This window comes from Phacochoerus africanus, chromosome 3 (genome assembly GCF_016906955.1).
Source record: "Phacochoerus africanus isolate WHEZ1 chromosome 3, ROS_Pafr_v1, whole genome shotgun sequence".
Classification (NCBI taxonomy): domain Eukaryota; kingdom Metazoa; phylum Chordata; class Mammalia; order Artiodactyla; family Suidae; genus Phacochoerus; species Phacochoerus africanus.
In genome coordinates this window covers 141,821,789-141,844,225 of record NC_062546.1, presented here as the reverse complement: position 1 = coordinate 141,844,225, position 22,437 = coordinate 141,821,789, and the positions used below count along the sequence as shown (strand labels likewise).

The 22,437-nt window shown below is 34.2% G+C and overlaps 1 protein-coding gene across 4 annotated transcripts in view; it reads right to left on the bottom strand.

The window, feature by feature from the left end:
* Window positions 1–621: 621 nt before the first annotated feature.
* Window positions 622–22,437, bottom strand: part of UBR3 (ubiquitin protein ligase E3 component n-recognin 3) — a 221,850-nt gene continuing 200,034 nt past the window's right edge. For all 4 annotated transcript variants that reach the window (XM_047772845.1, XM_047772846.1, XM_047772847.1 and 1 more), the window contains 6 exons: window positions 17,380–17,487; window positions 17,126–17,251; window positions 7,825–8,004; window positions 4,322–4,531; window positions 3,604–3,743; window positions 622–3,053 (listed from right to left, as the gene is read on the bottom strand). In XM_047772845.1, coding sequence (XP_047628801.1) covers window positions 2,936–3,053; window positions 3,604–3,743; window positions 4,322–4,531; window positions 7,825–8,004; window positions 17,126–17,251; window positions 17,380–17,487 — 882 coding nt within the window. In that variant the 3' untranslated portion in view covers window positions 622–2,935. The remainder of the gene's footprint in view (window positions 3,054–3,603; window positions 3,744–4,321; window positions 4,532–7,824; window positions 8,005–17,125; window positions 17,252–17,379; window positions 17,488–22,437) is intronic.

Sequence of the window (22,437 nt, the reverse complement as noted above, 5' to 3'; positions counted from 1 at the left end):
TTAGCATTACAACCCTGGAGATGTTACAGAAACCCTTGGGCCACATCACTGATATTGCTGTTACCTCCAAGCTTTCAGTCAGCATCTTTTCTGAGTCACAGAAATTAATATATATCAAAATACATAAAACAGAACAAAAGGTTTGTAAACACAATGGATTCCTAGCTGGTAACTGGCTGGTGAGCTACAGAGTGGAGGGGTAAGGATAAGGACTGTCAATTCAAACAATATACAGATCACTCAAAATAAACATTATCTAAAGCACTTTGGATTTCTGAAGTCTAGTTGGGAATTTTCAGAAAGCATCAAGGACCATAGCAGTGTTCTTCAGATCTACACATCAATTTTCTTCGCCCAAAACCCATTTCCTCTTCCTTCACTCATTTCGTACTTCTAAACACACACACACAATACTTAGCAAAGGCTTTGCATTAGTTATGTGACAAGGATAGAAGAAACAGGAATTAGCTCTGTTAATAAACAGTTAAAGGAAAAGCAAACCACTGACATTAATTCCACCTTATGTTTATGCTTTGATCTATTCAGCTATGCTCACTTACGCATACTATTGTCAATATCTTTGAAAAAGAAGAAAAACATGTAAGAATTAAATATTTTAAGGACCTTTCACAAACCAAATGGTGGCAGGTTTTTATTAACATATCTTACAATGTTGATTATTCCTAGTTTTGTAATTTCTGCCTAATTATAAAGGTTGATTTAGCTTCTACAGTAATGTACTGTATTTAAATGATCATTCATACAAGATATCACACCAGTACATTTTTTTTTTTGAATAGTATACACACATCACTCTAATTTGGACCTGTTATTTTTAAAAGTGAGTTTATAAATGGGACTTATAAAAGTTATGGGGGAAAACTAAAGTTCTAGTTTAGCAGCATGCATGTATGTAATTCAAGTACAGTTTTCAACCAAGTGCTTTTTAAAATTTCACTGGTGACTAATTCACCAATATCAAAATAAACACTATCAAATACCCAAATTTTAATGTTAAGGCTAATATTTTCACTTCACATCCATATGCACAACCATAAAACATTCCATTTTAAATATGTAGTAATCAAAGTCTGAATACATTATACCATGTATATATAGCATCAGAGTTTCAAACTGTAGAATTATTCAAGTTCATGAATCTTGTAACAGTATTTACTAGAGATGTAAATCAGCATTTTGTTCTTCAACCACACTTACAAATGGTCTGGTATCCATAATGACCAAAGCAAAAAATAAGACAGGCTGAGTTTATGATACAGTATTTAAAAAAGTAGCAATGTGTTGGAAAGAACTGCTATTTAATTAAACAGAATCATTCTAGTCTTTCAGAAAGTTATCTTAATATTTTGGAAAGGTATATAAAAATAGCAAGCTATTTCCATGTATTTTATTGTAGAGCTATAGGTAATTTTTTGATTTTTTGAACACATTTGAATATTTACTCTTCTGTTCTATTTTAATGCACGGTCATCATTTAATGTCCATTTTTATATCTTGTAATATCATGTCATTCAATAATTTTTAGAACACAGATCTGACTTTATTTTTACATTTTATCATTAGATGTTTTTTAGTTTATTTTTACACATAAAAATGTAATTTTATATAACAAGCCATGGAAGTCCAACGTATCAGGAATTGCTTGATAGCACTATATATTAAATAATCATCAAATTATTGAATCATTTGGAAGAATAATCTTGGTAGCAATAAATAACATGCTTCTCTGTAATCTTCCTTCTATAAGAACAGAGTGGGTTTTAGCTCAATCATATCCATTTTTACGGACTTAAAAACCCTACAAACATAAATTGCTTTTCACAGCAGCTTCTAACAAGGATGCAGATGTACAGCTCATTCATGAAGATCACCACCACTGGGCCTTTTTCTTTTCCTTTTAGGAAACCAAGCAGAAATAACAGTGATTATACTCCACAAATTCAATACAGATGAACCTCTTGAGCTGATAAGGAAAGTTTCAAAACTATGTTTCATTTGTGGGAAAGTCAGAGCATCTTCCAATCCAATCATTTAAATAAAAACTTGGTTGGTAATAAAAGGTGGGCATGCACAGAATCAAAATCTGCCATGTGTATGTATGCTCTTAAAACTTCCGATTTTTTATAGTAAAATCTATTTGTTACTACCTCAAGTAATTCATCCAAGTGAAATGGCAAATTTTGATTTTTAGGAACTCCCCCAACCACACATTATGTCCCCCAAAATGTACTGTATTATATTAACAGCAGCTATCTACTTATTTTACAACTATTTCAATTATTTACCTGGGGAGAATATTTATGAAATTCCTGAGAATGAATTAAGTTTTCAGCAAAGCCTTAAACTTTTAACCGATTCCTCACAATAAGAAAAAATTTTAAAGTTCTACAATTAGACCAACTTTTACTATACAATATTTCACATAAATCATGTTTTACATTTTTTTCTAATTACATACAGCAAAAACCTCAAATCAACACAAGAATGGCAGAGGGAAAGGATGCATTATGTTTAGCAGGTGCAAATTAAAACACAGATATAAAGCAGTAAAACTTTAAATAAATCACACCCACTCTAAATATCAATGAATAGCAGATATGCATTGCTTGGAGAATCATTTTTAAATGATTTTATCAACAAGTTGTGCTTCTTATTAATCGTGGACTTTAAAAAAAAAAAAAAAAAAAAGGACCACTAAAGAATGATTTAACTTGTTACTTGTTACGTTTTCCAGATACTTACAAAAAAAATTATACCATTAATGTGATTACCAAGCACCTAATTTTGGAAAGGCTTTATAATGTATGTTTTCTTTTCTTTCCCTCGGCAAAAGCGTTATTCCCCCAAATTAAGTTAAAGCTTATTGTTGATAATTCTTAATGAAAATGATACAATGCAATGCTGAGGTGGTGAGTCACAGCCCATTGTAATGTGGACCCCATCTTTTATTGATGTGATCAAAAGTATGAGAAATCCACTGTTGTTCAAGAACCTTGTATCTTTCCTTACAAATGTAGAGAGGTTTGCCTCGCCTAGAATAAAAAGGGGGAAAAAGTATTAAAATTAATACAATGAAGATTTCACACACATTTAAAAAAATTTATTTTTGTTTGTTTTTTAAATCTTAAGCGCTACGCCTGCAGCATATGGAAGTTCCCAGGCTAGAGGTTGAACTGGAGCTGCAGCTGCTGGCCTACTCCACAGCTACAATGCAGGATCCGAGCCACATCTGTGACCCACACCACAGCTCACAGCAATGCCAGATCCTTAACGCACAGAGCAAGGCCAGGGATCAAACCCGAATCCTTATGGATACTAGTTGGGTTCATTACCATGAGCCACAATGGAAACTCCCTAAAAACAGATTCTTTATGGCAAGATCTCACATAGTAATTTGGTTTATTTCATATTTCTTTAACATGATGCTAGGGAAAATATCCCCCAAGAGAGAAACAGCTCTAAATTAATGATTGCCAGAATTTCTTAATATAAAAAATAATTATTATTAAAGCTAGGAATGGCAGATTATTTTTAATGACCAAACTTGAACAAAATAGGTGGATATAGTCATGCACATCTAACCTCAGATCTCGGTCTTCCTCTCCATGAGCATCCAAATACACAGAACCCCAGAGGCAGAAGCGGTGGCCTCGAATGATGATAATCACTGATGCATTGATCAAAAGGAAAATTCCTGTTCCAGCACCACAGTTCTGAGAATGCTAAAAAAATTTAAAATGTATCAATGAGCTTCATAATAAAATGGACTTCATAAGAAAATCAAGAATGCCTTTAATTGTCTTCTAAATAATACAGAAATATTTAAAATTTTTAAAAATCAGATTTCATCTAAGTTAAACTTATAATCTCATTCTTAATACTTTATTAATAGTACATTAGGAGGAATCTGGGTAAAGATTATCTGAGAAATCAATTAAGAACTAACCTAAACTTAATTCAGAGGCTAATATCCACAACAGAATATATGACTATTGTTTCACAGCACAACATTTAAAAGAATACACCATTAAAGGGCAGGGGGAGTAGGGAGAACTGCACTTAAGAAAGGTTTTTAGTTACTTAAATAAAACCTCAAGGTTTTTTGTGGTGGTTTTTGTTTTTGTTTTCACCCTTCTATTGGATTTAAAATAACAATAATAGAAACAAGATCTTATAGGTATTGTGTACTTAATCCACAGAGTAGTTAAATTTGAAGAGCTGGCTTGACTATATAGACCACATTTCCATATGACATGAGATTTCAGTTTTCATAAATTTTATATTATTTACTATTGCTTACCAATACACATTCACAGTAACTTTGTTGCTTGCAGCAAAGTCCTTTCAGGCATACAAAAGTACCACAAACAAGGCAAACGGCAGGATCTTTAGGAACCTTGGTGCAGACACTACAGGTTTTTCTATGGTAGTACTGGAAAATGGTATTATAATTTTCAGGCAACTGTAGCAGGTGTGGCAATTTCCATTTTGACTCCTGGATAAGCAAGGCCTAAAAAATATCCAAAAATATTCATTACTCCTATGTATTTAAGTCCCTAACACAAAATATTTTTTTCAAGGCCTTTAAAAAAAAAAAAAGGAAAATCTGTCTCCAAGAAGATGGCTTATTTTTTTCCTTTTTTTTTTTTTTTTTGCTTTTTAGGGCCACGCCCACAGCATATGGAAATTCTCATGCTAGGGGTCAAATTGGAGCTGAAGCCACCGGCCTACGCCACAGCCACAGCAATGCAGGATCCGAGGTAAGTCTGTGACACCACAGCTCACGGCAATGCCAGATCCTTCACCCAGTGAGCGAGTCCAGGGATCGAACCTGCAACCTCATCGTTCCTAGCTGGATTTATTTCCACTGTGCCACTATGGGGAACTCCAAGATGGCTTATTTTCTTTATTAACATTCTTCCTATTTCCATTTTACAAATGACAAAAGATAGTACTTCAGCAATTATCAATCTATTTTTAAATTTTTTTTTTTTTGGTCTTTTCTAGAGCCACACCCTTGGCATGTGGTGGTTCCCAGGCTAGGGGTCTAATCGGAGCTGTAGCCGCTGGCCTACGCAAGAGCCGTAGCAACACCAGATCCGAGTCATATCTGTGACCTACAGCACAGCTCACGGCAACGTCGGATCCTTAACCCACTGAGCAAGGTCAGGAATCGAACCCTCGACCTCATGGTTCCTAATCGGATTCGCTTCTGCTGTGCCATGATGGGAACTCCCAATCTCTATTTCAATGTAATTTTCAATTACAACATAATTTTTAGTCTAAGCACCCTAAATTATTTAAATTTGTTATTACTTTAAAAGAAAAATATTACCTATAACTAGACAGGGGAAAATATATCCAGAAGTACTTGTTTTTAAATATTCTTAATGAATAATTTTAAAGTTACACAAGTTTTTAATCTTTTTTAGGCAAATTAACAGTTCATTGGCTTTTTCTTTAACAAAGAGTACAGTTACAATTCATTAATTCATTATTTCTATTCCAATACATTATATATATATATATATATATATATATATATATATATATTTTTTTTTTTTTTTTTTTTTTTTTTTTTTAAGGGCCGCACCTACCCATAGCATATGGAAGTTCCCAGGCTAGGAGTCGAATCGGAGCTGCAACTGTTGGCCCATACCACAGCTACAGCCATGCCAGATCAGAGCTGTGTCTGCAACCTATACCACAGCTCACGGCAACACCAGATCCTTAACACACTGAGTGATGCCAGGGATCAAACCTGCGTCCTCATGGATAACAGTTGGGTTTGTTACCACTGAGCCACCATGAAAACTCCTTGTTTTTTTTTGTTTTTGTTTTTATTTTTCAGTACATTAGAACCTTGAGTTTCCGTCCCAGAAGACGAAAAATCTTACACTGCAAGATGTAAGATCTTCTGCATCCATAAGTGCTGGGGCTACAACTTTTTTCATAAATTTTTTCACTAAGTATGAAAAAAATACCCAATTAGTTCAATTTCACTACAGGGTATCTTCATTTCTGCAGTTATATAAAAATACTGGAAATAGCACTAATTTTCTTTCTAGTTGTTACTTCATTAACATTTAAGACAGATAAAATGCAGTATGAATCTATAACCTTATGAGCTGACAATTCACATGGTGATCATTTCACATTACTTACCGCCATAATACATTTAAATCAATGCAATAACTAAGTATGCAGCTTTGTGTTTACATAAGTATGTTCAAGGATAAAGTGGCCGTGGAAGCAAGGACTTATATAGGCTTACAACATGCTATTCGCCAGTACTCAGTGCCCAACCCTGAACTCCAAAGACTGCATATTCTGTAATGGGTTGGTTATACTGGAACCTTTCCATCAATGGGAGGAACAGAATTTTGCTGTGGCTGTGGGATAGGCCGGCAGCTATAGCCCCAATTCGACTCCTAGCCTGGGAACTTCCATATGTTGTACCTGCAGCCCTAAAAAAGCAAAACTAAAAATAAAAAATAAAAATACATAGCACACTTAAGAAACATTCTTCTGTAGTTTGAGCAAGATGGTAACAGGCAAGTGGTATGGAATAAGGTTAGAAAGGCTTAGCGAGACAGTGAAAATCCTTGAATGCTATGCAAGATTACCTATCTTTCTCCAAAGCCAAGTGGGGCATCCATTTTCAATGGTGTTTAAGCAGGAGCCAGTTCCCATCAGAACTATGTATACTAGTTACTATTCTTCTGATTATTTGAATTCAAGATCTTAAAGTCATGTACACCTAGTCACCAATACCTGTATATTTTTCTCAAGTGTCTCTTGCATTGGTTACATTCTATCTAATTTCTACTGTCAAAACAATAGTCCAGATTTTCTTCACCACCTAAATAATCTCTGGCTTCTCTCTCTCCGTAGATCAATATTCCTCCTAAAGAATCACTAAAATTACTTCCCTAAAACACTACTTTCGTCATATTATTCCATTTATCAAAAACTGTAGTTCTAAACAGAAGAAAGTCTGAGTATCAAACCAGGGCACTCAGAGCCACCCACTGCTGTCTCCACTCTATCTTTTCAATTCACTCATCTCCACGACACCTTCACCAGCCAGGGTGACAGCGCAGGGCCAGCAAAATTTTAAGTTAAAGACATGATCTTTTAGATCTACTAGTCCAAATGGTTAATTTTTATGTGATACCTCTCTTTCCAATAAGCTTACAAGTTCCTTGTCTATCTTAAAATTCCTTTGTATCTTCCAAGTCTAGTGCTATGACTATTTAAAGTATTCAATAAAAAACCTGATGAGGGGAGTTCCCATTGTGGTGCAGCAGAAACAAATCCGACTAGTAACCATGGGGCTGCGGGTTCAATCCCTGGCCTCTTTCAGTGGGTTAAGGATCTGGCATTGTTATGAGCTGTGGTGTAGGTCACAAACATGGCTCGGATCCTGCGTTGCTATGGCTGTGGTGTAGGCCTGCAGCTGTAGCTCCAATTTGACCCCTAGCCCGGAACCACCATATGCCATGGGTATGGCCCTAAAAACAAACAAACAAACAAAAAACCTGATGAGGAGTTCCCATTGCGGCTCTGCAGAAACCCCTGATAACCTAAAACAAAGCATCATATATACCTTAATTTTGTTAACTGAAATATTTCTGCTTTTACACTCATAAACAGATATTGTATAAGTAAGCCACTTTAAAAAATAATTAGTTTGATAAATAATGTCAAGACCAGATGACCTGAAATGTTAAATTCTTCATTTTTCTCTTAAATACTAGCATATCACCACTATGGCAAATGAGTATTACTCTTTTCACATACCTTTCCTTGTTCTGCATGTCTTTCAGTAAATGAATTTATCTCAAAACACCACTGAGATATAATATCAAATGCTGGAACTGGCCAATCCAGACAGGAGGCACTGATGAATGGATGTTCTGTTTGGTAAAATGTAGGAAGAAGTCCCAGGCAGCTGGAAAGAACTGAAAATTCTTCTTCTTCCTTTTAGATATGAAACAGAAAATTCTCAAGACGTTTCATCATGAAAATTTCCCATTACAGATGTTTTAAGTGTCATACCCATCAATTACTTTTGGACAGTAAGAAAATTTTCTTAACTGAGTCAACCAAACAAAGTGAAGGGGGTAAAAGGGGCAAAGAAGAGAAAAAAAAAGGGCCCAAGGTGTTATATCCAATAATACTATAATATTTCTCTTTGAAATTTAACTCCTAAGTACCATAACCTCTGCTTCATTTATACACTTATTTTAAAAATAGTGTTGCCATATATCTGATGAATTCAGTCTAAAGGACCCAGCTGCTCTATGAAAGCAAAAGTTAGTTTGGGGCAAAGGGAAAGTGACTTTTGGTTTAAAAGACATAGACTGTCAGTGCAGATAAGGAAGAATAATAGTCGAAAATTGGAATTCACAATGGGCAGTGCTAAATAATCTGCCTGGACCCTGAATGAATATGAAACAAAGTTAGTTTTAAAAAGAGGGTGAAGTTTTAAAAAAAACTGGAGTGCTCTAAGTGCCAGGTAATCTGAGTTGTACTCAGTAATAACAGAACCAGAGAAATCAGAGATCCAAGGACTCATGTCCTCAAAGATGATTTCTAAAGGAGTTTATTAGTCTTGTTTGTTTTTTGTTTTTTGGGGTTTTTTTTTGTCTTTTTGCTATTTCTTGGGCCGCTCCCGCGGCATATGGAGGTTCCCAGGCTAGGGGTCGAATCGGAGCCATAGCCACCGGCCTACACCAGAGCCACAGCAACGCAGGATCCGAGCCGCGTCTGCGACCTACACCACAGCTCACGGCAACACCAGACCCTTAACCCACTGAGCAAGGGCAGGGACCGAACCCGCAACCTCATGGTTCCTAGTCGGATTCGTTAACCACTGCGCCACGACGGGAACTCCAGTTTATTAGTCTTGTAAATACCAAAATACACTCCCCCAGCCCCCTTTATTTCACTAAAAATACATTTGGGAGGCTAGTTAGTCTACCTTTGCCTGTCCACTGGATCAATCCCTATCACCCTTCAAATTCCAGCTCCTCAGGGACGCCTTCCCTGATCCCAGTTAATGATACCTTAGACGACTAGCTCCACTGAGATAAAATTAATCTGTCTATACTGTGTAAACACTTCTTCTTGCATTTATACTAAGAAATACTTTAAAAATAAATTGGCCTTTCCTTTAAGACTGTGTGGAATAATCTCTGGGATAGGGGCTCTGTCCTCCTAGTGCTTGGCACATAGCAGACAATCAACAAACACCTGTTTGCAAAACTGAACTAATTATGTGGATTAAGTACAAAATGCTGAAATAAGCTATAAAGAAGAAATATAGATGCAAAAGCAAATGACATGCAGGTTGTAAAAGGTGCTCATTTTTTACATCACTAGAAATGAGGCCCCAACCCCCCCATTTGTACAGATACATAAGTAAGGCATCTTAAAAGCTAACTTTATTGAGGTATAATTTACATACCATAAAATTCACCCATTTTAAGTGTAGTCTGATGAATTTTGGTAAATATATGATCATGTAACCACTGAATAATTCCATTCCCCTTCAAAATTCTTTTGTGCTCCTTTGCAATCAATTCCAGCCCCTACTCCTGGCCCCAAGCAACTACTAATCGGCTTTCTGCCACTTTAGTTTTGGAATTTTTTTTTAATTTCATATAAATAGTCATACAGTATGCAGCCTTTTGTGCTTGGCCTTGTTCTTAGCTTATTTTGAGCTTCATGTTACTGTGTGTATATGCAGTCCATTTCTTCTTATTGCTGCGTGGTATTCCACTGAATGAATACATTACCTTTTGTTCATACATTCACTTCTTGACAGAATTCTGGGTTGTTTCCAGTTTTTGACTACTAAAAATTAGTCTGTTATGAACATTCATTTAAAAGTCTTTATATGGACATAAATTCTTTTTTTTATAGATACCTATTTAGTTGTGGGTTGTACTGTAAATGTGTGCTTAACTTTTTAAAGAAGCTGTCAAACTTTTCCCAAATTTGACTATACCATTTTGCATTCCCACCAGCAAATGAATGAGAGTTCCAGGTACTCCAGATTCTCACCAATACTTGTAACATTAATTTGTACTCCTCTAATCAATAATGATGTTAAACACTGAATTTTTCATGTACTGTTGGTCACTCATGTATACTCTGATGAGAAGTGCCTGTTCAAATATTTTGCTCAACTTTGTGCTTTTTTATTACTGTGTTATAAGAGTTCTTGATATATTCTGCATTTAAGCATTTTGCAATATATTTTTGAGATAATTCATATACCCTAAAATGCACCCTTTTAAAACATACAATTTAATGAGTTTTAGTATATTTATAAAATTGTGCAACCATCACCCACTAATTCCAGAGCATTATCAACCTAGAGCAAATGGAATTATTTTAATTTCATTTAACTGCTCATTGCTATTGCACATAAACACGATTTTATTTATTTTTTTTTACATTTTTCATGTATCCTTCAACCTTGCTGAACATGCGTATTAGCTCTAATAGTTCTTTGGAGATCCTTCGCAATTTTCCACAAACAGATCATGGAAAGAAAGAAACTGTTTTCCCTCTTCCTTTCCAATCTAGATGACTCATTTCTTTTTCTTGCCTAAATGCTCTTTCTAGAACCTCATATAATGTCAACCTTAAAAGATGTGACAAGGCCAGACATCCTTGTCTTGTCCCTGATCTTAAGGGGCAAGCTTTCTCTCTTTATTCTTAAGTTTGGCATTAGCTATGGGTTTTTCATAGGTGCCCTTTATCAGAATTTCCATTCTATTCCTTTGTTGCTTTAAGTGATTTTTACCATGAAAGGGTGTTAAATTTTGTCAAATGACTACTGAGGTGACCATAAGCTTTTAAAAAATCAAATTCTATTAATATGGTAAATTAAGTTTATTGATTTTATTGTTGTTGAACTATTGTACATTCCTAGGATAAACCGAAGGACTTTAGTCATGATGTATTATCCTTTTCATTGGTGCTATTTTGTTAAGTCTTTTGCTTCTACGTTCAAGAGAGATATAGAAGTGTGGTTTTCTTTTCTCATGCTGCCTCGTTTGGGTATCTGGGTAAAACTGGCCTCAGAAAATGAGTATGGAGTGTGCACACAGCATTTAGAAACTCTGTTTTCTAAAAGAGTTTGTTATAAAGTTGTCAATCTTTTCTAGAAGGATATTATAGAAGCTTAATAGCTAAATCAATTCTTACTCAATATAGAGCTATTCAAAATTTTCTATTTCTTCTTGAGTCAGTTTTAGCAATTTGTATCTTTCAATGAATTTATTCATTTATCTATATTATCAAATTCATTTGCAAATGTTATTCATAATATTTTCTTATGGTTCTGGAGAACATTTCCTCCTTCATTCAATTTGTTCTTTCTCTCTCTCTCTCTTTATATAATCAATCTAGCGAGGAGTCTGGCTTTTGCTTAAAAGCCTGTGTGTGATTTTTCAGGCCTAACTACAGGCTATACAAAGGTTTTCACTTTGCAGGACTCATAGTGAAAACTATCCTCCCTCCATCAGACTTGGCACACAGTCAGTGCACTGCCATCTCTGAAGCGATTTGCAGTCACAGTGTCAGGCCCCCTGGCCAGTCATGCTCCTTCACATACTACACTCCTAGCCCTGTACCTTTATTCCTAGGCCTCTTTATCTGAGGCCTTGCACAAGAATCAAACTTTCTCACTCTGACTCAGTACCCAGTACCTTCCCACTCCTATCTCTACCCCTTCACCTTCTCTCCACCTCAGAGTCCATAACACTGCCAGAGCCTTCTATTTGAGGCTCCCTTAGCAGACTCCCACATCTGTGCTGATCCACCCGATCCTCAACTAGTATGCCATTTCACTCCTTGAGGGTGATGGAACAGGGAGAATCGGCATTTTCTCTGCTTGAACCATTATGGTGAGTGATGAAAGGATTAACTCTTTCATTTTTGGCTTGCTGCTTTAATCAGCCACCCCAACATCTACCAGCTCAGTTCTCTCTCTCCCAGCTCAGCTGAGCTCCTGACATTTAAATGTACCCATTAATGTATCCATTACAGATCTTTGCAAAGAACCAGATTTTGGACTAATTTTCTCTGTTTCTGCATTACTACTTCAGTGATTTTTGCTCTCTTTTCCTTTCTTTTACTTGCTTTGGATTTAATTTGTTTTATCTCCAGTTTTTTAAAGTAAAAATTTAGATAAATGGATTTTAGATCTTTCTTCTTTTTAAATATAAGCATCTGTCACTGTATCTCTTCCCAATCTATTTTAGTGGCATTCCACAATTTTTCTATGTTGTGTTTTCATTTTCACTCAGTTTAAGTGTTTTTTGATTTCCATGTGATTTCTGCTTTGACCCATAAGTTGTTCAGAAGGTACTGCTTAATTCTCACACATCTGGGTATTTGTGTACTTCCTTCTGTTACTGACCTCTAATTTAACTGCCTGGTAAGAAAATACAATTTGCAATGATTCAATTTACAAACAAAAAGACATACAAAGGAAATTTTAAAAGCATTTTCTTTGGGGTAGGGCACACAAAAAAAGGGTATTGCCTATCACTTTCACTGCTCAAAATAGCACTGGACATGCATTAAGACAACAATAAAGAAATAGATATTTGAAAGGAAGGGACAATACTGTCATTATTTTCAGAGGATATGATACACAGAATAAATAAAAGAATCAATAGGCAAACTATTAGAATTAAGAAGAGTTTGGCAAGTACTCAGTCATGAGAACACCCCAAAATCAACAGTATTATTCTAGAGCTCACTTCAGCACCACATATACTAAAATAGTATGATTCTATACCAGCAAGGAGTGATCAGAGAACGTTACAAAAAATAAGATATCATTTAAAAAGAAATTAAAATTATAAAGCCTCTAGGATTAGCTTTATAAAGAATACCTGACTTTAAAATGACAATTTTAAATTTTATGAAAATATTAAAAGAAGTCCTGAATAGACATACAGACTACATTCAATGCCTTTAAACTATAAATTCAAAGAAAATTCTCATCTAACAGCTTGTAGGATTTTGGAAACAAACTTACAAAACTGATTATAAAATTTTATATCTAAGAATAAAGGTCCATCTATAGCTAACCAGGAAAAAAATTTGAGAAAAAAAAGATGTTAGAAGGAAGAAAGAAGTAATGCTCACTCTGCCAGATATAATGTCTACAATAAAACCACTGTAATTAAACACTGTGCTACTAGTTCACTAACAAATACCTCAATAGTATACAATAAAGAATCCAGAAATACGGAAACATGTTAGCATCTGAAGTTAGTATCCAAAATTTATGTTATTTTATAAATAGGTTATTTTGTAAATAGTGTCAAGAAAACTCATTAAATACAGAAAAAAACAAATCTTTACTTCATATAAACTCCAGATTGAATGAAAAAATCTAAACGTAAAAATATAAAAAATCAAAACTATAAAAATAAAAGAAAATACAAAGTAATTTTATAATCTCACACTACAGAAGGATTTTTAAAATAAGATTCTGAAAGCATAAGTCATAAATTAAAAAGTGATAGATCTGACAATATTAAAAGTAAATATTTCTGTTCCACAGAGGGCAACAGAAACAAAAATCTGTGAAAAGATATCCACGATGAGTAAAACTGACAAAGCAGGAGGATAATAACAGAAAACCCAATTTTTAAAAATGCTCAAAGAACAGGAGTAGAAAATATACAGAAGAAAATTTAAATGTCAAAAAAATACATGGGTAGATGATCAACTGCATTTATATTAGAGAAATGCAAATTAAATTAACCATAAGGATATACTTTACCCCCATCTCACTGGCAAATATTAGAACACTAGATAATAAAAAGTGCCGGCAAGTGCAGGGCAAAAAACAAGAATCCTCATGCACTGAAAATAGATGAGAATGTGAACCTTGAGCAGCCATGTTAGAAAGCAAAGAGGCAGAATGTATCCTATGGATCCACAATCTCATAAATAGGTAGAGAACCCAGAGAAAGCTTAAAGTACACAAAACATTACCTTCATTCCAGTAGTTTATTTTTTTTCATGATAGCAAGGATTTGGAAGCAGCCTAGCTGCTCACCAATGAGGAGTAAGTAAAATGTGGACTATACATATGTTGGAATACCAACTATGCAGAAATAAGAATTATTTAGAGATACAAGATTAGGTCTAAATGATATAATATTTAGTAGGAAAAAACATAAGAAAAATACAAGATGTATAGCACAATACAAACATATTACTTCTGAACGTAATGGCTAAGGTATGTGGGGAACAAAGGGAGAATAATATTAGAGGCATTATGCATGGTATGCCATAAGCTGAAGAATATGATCAACTGAATTCCATCCACATGCACCTTCATCTTTCCTCTCAAAAATGAAAAAAGATAATTTCAGGTAAAGAAATGAACAAGGAGAACAATATGATTTCTATCAGATGAATGAAGCAATTTCTTAATAGCTGAGAAGTATCTTCGTCCTTCAATTTCCTCACTGCAAAATGAGAACCTCGTTTATAAGCTGGTGAAGAAACAGCCAGTCATTATAAATTGCTTTGTAAAGGTATCTAAACAAATAAATGTTAAGTCTTTTCTCACCCAAATGAAACAAAGGGCTATAAATGAATAATTCTTGAGTTAATCTTAAGAAATACAGAAAAAAAAACATTAAGAGAAAACTGATGAATGAGTAGATTTGCAATTAGAATCAAAAGAAATAAAAGAATAAATTTTAATAAAGCATTTTTTGGCTAAAAGTATGAGATATGAATGGGTGAAACAAAATACTCTAAATGGGAGTTCCCGTCGTGGCTCAATGGTTAACGAATCCAACTAGGAACCATGAGGTAGCGGGTTCCGTCCCTGCCCTTGCTCAGTGGGTTAAGGATCCGGCGTTGCAGTGAGCTGTGGTGTAGGTTGCAGACACGGCTGGGATCCCGCGTTGCTGTGGCTCTGGCGTAGGCTGGCGGCTACAGCTCCGATTTGACCCCTAGCCTGGGAACCTCCATATGCCGTTGGAGCGGCTCAAAGAAATAGCAAAAAAAGACAAAAAAAATACTCTAAATGAAAGTGACATCAAGAAAAAAATATCAAATCCACAAAAGTTAAAAGTGTGCATAACATTATACCCATCTATATCTTATTGCCATGATTAACAGAAACAAGCCAAAGTGAATAAAGTATGAAAGCAAGCAAATATCTATCTGTATTTTTATATTATATATTCATATATTTCTGTAATTACATATATTTTATATATTACATATATATGTAAAAAGCAAAAAGATTACACAGATGACAGAAATCTAAACAAAAAGAGCAAATTTCTATCTAAAGTTATATCTTACTTTTTTCCAATTGAATATATCCACTTAACTCATATAGTCCAATTTTTTCCAATTGAATATATCTGCTTAACTCATATAGTTTAACCCTTCAACTTAAACATATGCAAAATACTTTCACTTGGGCCCCCACAAAACTGGCCCATATTCCTCCTCTAATATAACTGTACCACAAAGGTTCAAATCTCCCAGGCTTAAAACCCAAGTACAGCATGCTTCTTTCTTCTCCCTTGATTTTCGCATGTTGAACTAGCTATCAAATCCTTACTACTCCATCTATGAAATCTTTAAATGCTTCTTATCTTCTTCTAATATGTCCTTCCCCAACTGGCTCTTCTGTTCCCAGTTCCTCCACTCCTCACAACTCACAAAATGTCTTACATTAGGATGAGGTTTTATGCTGAAATACAATTTGAATGTCACATTTTTGTTCAAAAATCTTTCAGTGGTCCAAATTCCTTCATGTGAAATTCAGGATCCATCACAACTTCCCCTTCATTTACCTTCTGACACTATGTCACCCTGTTCCTTTCCATGTCTCCTAACTGTTGAGTTTCTTCCTTGGTCTAAACTACTCCTACTGCTCCTCCACAGGCATCACTGTATGCCCAAGCCCCAGACTAACTTTCATGACCAATTCAAGAGCTTCTGCTTCCAGGTACTTTATTACGGGAGAAAAATACCCTCCAATAAAAACACATGACAAAATAAACAATTAGGTAACAAGAGCACAAAGAACCACAGCCTTTAGCTTTTTAATGTGAAGAAAGCCAAGCTGATAAAGGAAGTAGAGATTCTGCTTGGTTAACCTCTTCCATGCTTGAAGATGCTCATATGCCAGAAGGAAATACACTTTTAAGTTCAAATTTTAAAGTAAATAACTATGAAAGAAAATATCTAATACATCAATATTTTAAATTTGTTCCTTATCTTAGAACTCTAAATAGAATGTTTGGGAACAAATGTGCAGAGTTTATCCTTAATCACTTGATAAAAAAACAAGGAATTTAAACTATTTAATGCATTGTCAATTATTTAAGAGAGAAGGAATGATTAATGACTTAATTCTGACATACTGCATGTAGGCTTCAAAGACCATAAATATGTGTCGTACTTCTCATATCAAATTCCCTGGAAACAAATGGCAGATAATGTCAGGATCATAATCCTATAAACAAAGTTTGGTTTACTTACCTTCTGGTTTCCTACTGTGTCACTGTCTTGCCTACTCACACTGGCCCACAGTTTTACAAAATAGATTAAACCCATGATAATCATTCATCCAAGAATATTCTGCAATTCTAAAATTACATAAATACCATCATATCTTTGACCAACCAGCTTTCTGGCCAGCATTAACATAATATCCTTTAAAAAGGTTATTACAAGCCAGTTATGACTAGTGATAAATATATCAATATGACAAAAATAATGACAAATATATCAATATGAACACTATCTTCTGTTCAAGTGCTGGGCATTTATTATCACAAATCTAATCCAAAACTCCTCTAATATAAAATACTAATATTAATACTATCATGAAAATATTTGTTTGAATGCTAACAAATACAAAAGTAACAATGACAGTAAATATTCTAAATATGTCTTTGAGCTAAATTAATGTACATTTGTATGACAGTTCGGGATACAGATTATTATATTATATATCAGTATATTTTTTAAAATTAGCTAATTGGGTTTTTTTTTAAGGTTCTCTACTCTCTATCCCAAATTATACCTGGCAGCTAGGTAAATCTTCCCCAAAAAGGTGGTGCTGGAGAAGGCTGGTGATTCTGAGGAAAGGTAAGCAGAAGTCTTGTAAATATTTTTCCATGGATTCAGGAGACCAAGCAATAGGGCTAACCTAAAGTTAAAAAAGAAAATCTAAACAATTCATTCTATAACAGACATAGCTTAAAAAATTACACTCACAATGGCAAGAATATCTAAATTTTTAAATAACCACTACATCTAGTCTTAGAGAGAGCATACCATTGTACACTCCTGAGTTCCTTCTTCATGGTATAACTTTCCTTTAGATAGTTCACTTATCACAAAGCTCAATAACACTTCATGAGATTTTTCTGCATCACATATATTCTGGAAAACAATTAAAAATTAGTTTAATCAGTCACTGAAAATTACAAAAACATTTATATTGGAAAAAACACTTTTAAATGAGTATAATTGTGATTACATTGTTTTTCAAGCAAGTAAACTTCACTTTCTCAAAATCTGTGTACAACAGTATGCCTCCGGATTCACAATGAAATTGGGTAAGTGATTAAAGCTATTCTAATACTTCTTTAAAAGACACCATATAATGTATGTGTAAATGAACATATCTAAATCATATCTTTTGTCCCAAGAATTCTCACCCCTCGAAATTCTTCCTAAGGAAAAAATCTAAAAAGAAAAAAATAGCTATAGGCCCATGACATTCAATGAAGCACTATAATAATGAAAAATTAGAAATGACCAATCAAAGTGCAGTTACCTAAATTATGACATATCAGAATTTTTTATTAAACTATATTTGATTTACAATGTTGTGCCAATTTCTGCTGTACAGCAAAGTGACCTGTTATACATATACACACATTCCCTTTCTTGTATTATCCTCCTTCATGGTCTATCCCAAGAGACTGGATATAGTTCCCTGCACTGTATAACAGGACCTCACTGCTTACCCATTCTAAATAGAACAGTTTGCATCTACTAACCCCAAACTCCCAATCCATCCCACTCATTCTCCCCTCCCCTTTGGCAGCCACAAGTCTGTGACATATCAGAATATTTCATAGGCAGTAAATATGACAAATTTGAGCTACGTGAAAAAATATTTACAGTATGATGTGAAAAAAGCCAACAGAAGTATATATACACTCATTATAGTGGAACAAATCACATATGCATGAAGTATAATATGGACCACAAGTTTTTTCTTTTACAATTCCCTCAAACTCCTTGGATAAGATTTGCTAAAACAATTTAATGTAAAAATGAAATAGGACAATGTGTTTATTAAAGAATTACAGATAACATTAATAAGTCTACAAATTGATTAAGGTTAACAACTCTATATTTTTATAAGAAAGGAAAAATAAAGCTATTTATAAATTTAAATTTATTTCAATAAGATTTTTACACAATGAAATGCATTTTTTATGTTCAGAGACATTAAAATTGTTGCAAATTATAGCAAAATAAAATTATAATAAAATAATAAACGTGATGTCATTTATTCTATTCATTAACTATATTTTTAAAATAGTAAAATATAAGAATTGAGTAAACCCTGTGGGATATAAATTTATCCTGAATTATTAAGGCACTGATAGTTGGGACCACAATTTTTTTTTTTCTTTTTTTTGCTTTTTTTTTTTGCTTTTTTTTTCACCTGCAGCATATGGAGGTTCCCAGGCTAGGGATTGAATCAGAGCTACAGTTGCCAGCCTAAGCCACAGCCACAGCAACGTCAGATCCGAGCCGCATCTGCAACCTACACCACAGCTCAGGGCAATGCCGGATCCTCAACCCATTGAGTGAGGCCAGGGATCAAACCTGCAACCTCATGGTTCCTAGTCGGATTCGTTTCTGCTGCACCACGACTGGAACTCCCACAAATTTGTTATTTGATGATACTTTCCTTCTCACATGTTATTGTGCTTTCATCAATTAGAATGTAAATTCAAAATATCAGGAACTATACTTTATGTCTTCTATATCTCTCTCTACCTAACAAAAATCTGAGCACTAAATACTTGCTGGCTAACTGATGGAATTTATTTTGGTAATGGAGTTTTTATCTTGGAACTTGCCTACATGCACCTCTTTTTTTTTTGTCTTTTTGACATTTCTTGGGCCACTCCCGTGGCATATGGAGTTTCCCAGGCTAGGGGTCTAATCGGAGCTGTAGCCGCCAGCCTACGCCAGAGCCATAGCAACGCGGGATCCAAGCCGCGTCTGCAACCTACATCACAGCTCACGGCAACGCCGGATCGTTAACCCACTGAGCAAGGGCAGGGACGGAACCCGCAACCTCATGGTTCCTAGTCGGATTCGTTAACCACTGCGCCACGACAGGAACTCCTACATGCACCTCTTTTAATAGTGAGTTCTTTGCACTATCTTTAAATGACCCCCCAGCTTTCTGTCATATAATGCAGCCCTGTAGTTTTATCATATCCTGATAAACTATAAAAAGACTCTGACTCTACAACTGATATCCTTATATCACATGGCCTACCACACCCCTGCATAATTAATCAACAGGATGATTACTTGTCAAATATGATGACATATAGGTTATACAATTTGCAAGAAACAATATGCCACTGAATATCAAAACAGCAACATATGTTTTTAGAAATGACTTAATCAGAGTGGTTCTTGAATAGGCAACACAAAAGAAAATATTAGACAGGTTTGCTGCTTATTAATCAATGCAATATATTTAAGGTTGTGAAAAAATACAATTCAGCCTAAAAGTCTAATTCAATATACTCTTTTAAGTAAAAGATTTACAGAGCATAACAACAGAAAAGTATTTCAAGTATAATACTTTCTGATTATGGGAAAAATATCCTTCAATAAAAACAAATGGTACGTAGATCATGCAAGGAAGTTACTGAGTGATAATTAGCTTTTAAATTATTATTATGAAATACCTTTTAAGGACTTCTTTTACACATAGAAGACACTATATCAGATCAGAAAGCCAAACACAATGTAGTATTCATTGTTTTACATTAACTCTTCTCACTCAAAGAGTATTAGATTAAGGAAATAATTTTACTTCATATATAAACAGCCTTAGAAAACCATATTTTATATAAGCAATATTTGAATAAAGCAAAGAATAGGCTTTTTGGTAAAGCTTAAGAAGATAAGCTTTAAGAAGCAAAGCTTTTTTTTTTTTTTTTTTTTTTTTTTTAAGAAGTAAAGCTTAGGAAGAGGATTTCTGAGACCACAGATGAAAGACCTAGGATCACAATCAGGAGAATCCTATTGGAAAAGTGGCAAAGGTATGTGAGTAAAATAAAAGAATTAAGGGTTGAAAGATGCAATAGATGCTGTGCTGGGTAGATGCTTTGTCCAAATTATAGCACCTCTTAAACTTTTAGAGGTGGCAGACCTTTTGAGTATTTGCTGGATTCTACGGTCCTACTCCCCAGCAAAACAAAACGAAACAAAGGACCCCAGATTAAGAAATCCTGATGTGTTAATACTCTTTTAATAGAAATTCCACTAACAAAAAGAACACAATGTATAATAACTGAAATGATTTTTCCAGTGCAATTAAACCTCATTATCAAATTAACTCTAACATCCCTCTGAAAACACATAGTACCTATGAATTTTATTTTACTAGATAAGATCTATTATCATTGGAATTATCATACCTGAGGATAAGGAATTACAAACATGAAATGAGTAAGACTCAATGAAGAAAGAAAATAAGGATGGGAAAGAGAGGAGGAAGAGGTAAAAGAAAAAGGAAATTTTTAAAAGGAGGAATGAGGAGTTCCTCTTGTGGCTCAGTAGTAACAAACCTGATTAGTATCCATGAGGACACAGGTTCGATCCCTGTCTTTGCTCAGCGGATTAAGGATCTGGCATTGCCATGAGCTGTGGTGTAGGTCGCAGATGCAGCTCAGATCCTACATTGCTGTGGCTGTGGCAGAGGCTGGCAGCTGCAGCTCTAATTCGACTCCTGGTCTGGGAACTTCCATATGCTGCAGGTATGACCCTAAAAAGCAAAAATACATACATACATACATACATAAAAGAATGAATGATAGAGAATACAGTGATATTTCATTATTCATAAATATTGCTGCTGCTATTATTTACAACCTGTCACTTATCTAAATGTTTAGATCTATAGTAGAAAAAGCTAATAATGTGGTAAACCAACATATAGACTGTCATAATTTTTTGTTTTCATTCATTAGAGCAATTTATATAGCTATAAATTTCCAATTTATGTTCTGATAAGAATCTGACTCAAATGCTTTAAGTATTTTTTAAAAACAGCTAACAATTACCAAATTAAAAAAGAAAACCGACAGAAGAGTTTTCCAAATTACTTCATGTTCCTTCCATCATAGACTTACAATTGTCTAATTTTCTGTCAGGAAGTCTCATTTTAATGAGAAGTCAGATGAATAGATTTAGACCCAAATTATATCAGAAAGTGTTTTAAATGTGTACTGCTTCATGATTAGACAACTTACTAAGGAAACATTTAAACAATGACGCAGCATAAGATTTGTTACACTTGATTTGAATACAAACAATCCAAATAACAGATTAGAGTACAGAGAAACTGAAAGAACATTTAGAAAAAAGAAAGATAATTAGAGAAGGCAAAATTATCCCAGAAACAACTAGAAAGAAGGAAGAAAAATCATTGAAAGAAGAGATAGAAATTAATTTTGTTATTTAGAATAACAGAATTTTAGAAATAGAGGGGACCTTATAAATCATATGTTTTAAACCTCTCATTTACCTTTGAGAAGGCTGAGGTTCAGAGAGCTTTATGTCTTGACCAAAAAAGTAATATCTCTATTGAGTGGCAAGAGCTTGGCCTAGTACTCAGGTACAATGGCCAACCACCAATATCTCTAAATTAGGATATAACAAACTTTGTCACGATGCTATATTAAATTTTTTTACACATAAGTATTTATAATTGTTTTTCTCTCCTTAATACAAGTAGATATGATTTTAACAGAAACTTTTCAATGAAGTTTAAAATCTCTTTAAAAGTCTAAGCCAAACAAAAGGTTCAATCTAACACTACAAGTATTACTTTTTCCTGCCGATTTCTCCAAATAAACACTGAAGTAATCTCCCTATTTCACTTATCTCTAAGCCAAATTACTCATTCAGTTCTTTGGTTCCACAGTATCTCATTTGTTTTCAAGCCACTGAAAATACTAACATTTAACTAAACTTGCACGATTTTTCTAAATTGTCCACATAATTTTAACTTAAAGAGAATGCCTTTAAATTTACTAACAACTTATACATATATATTTTTTA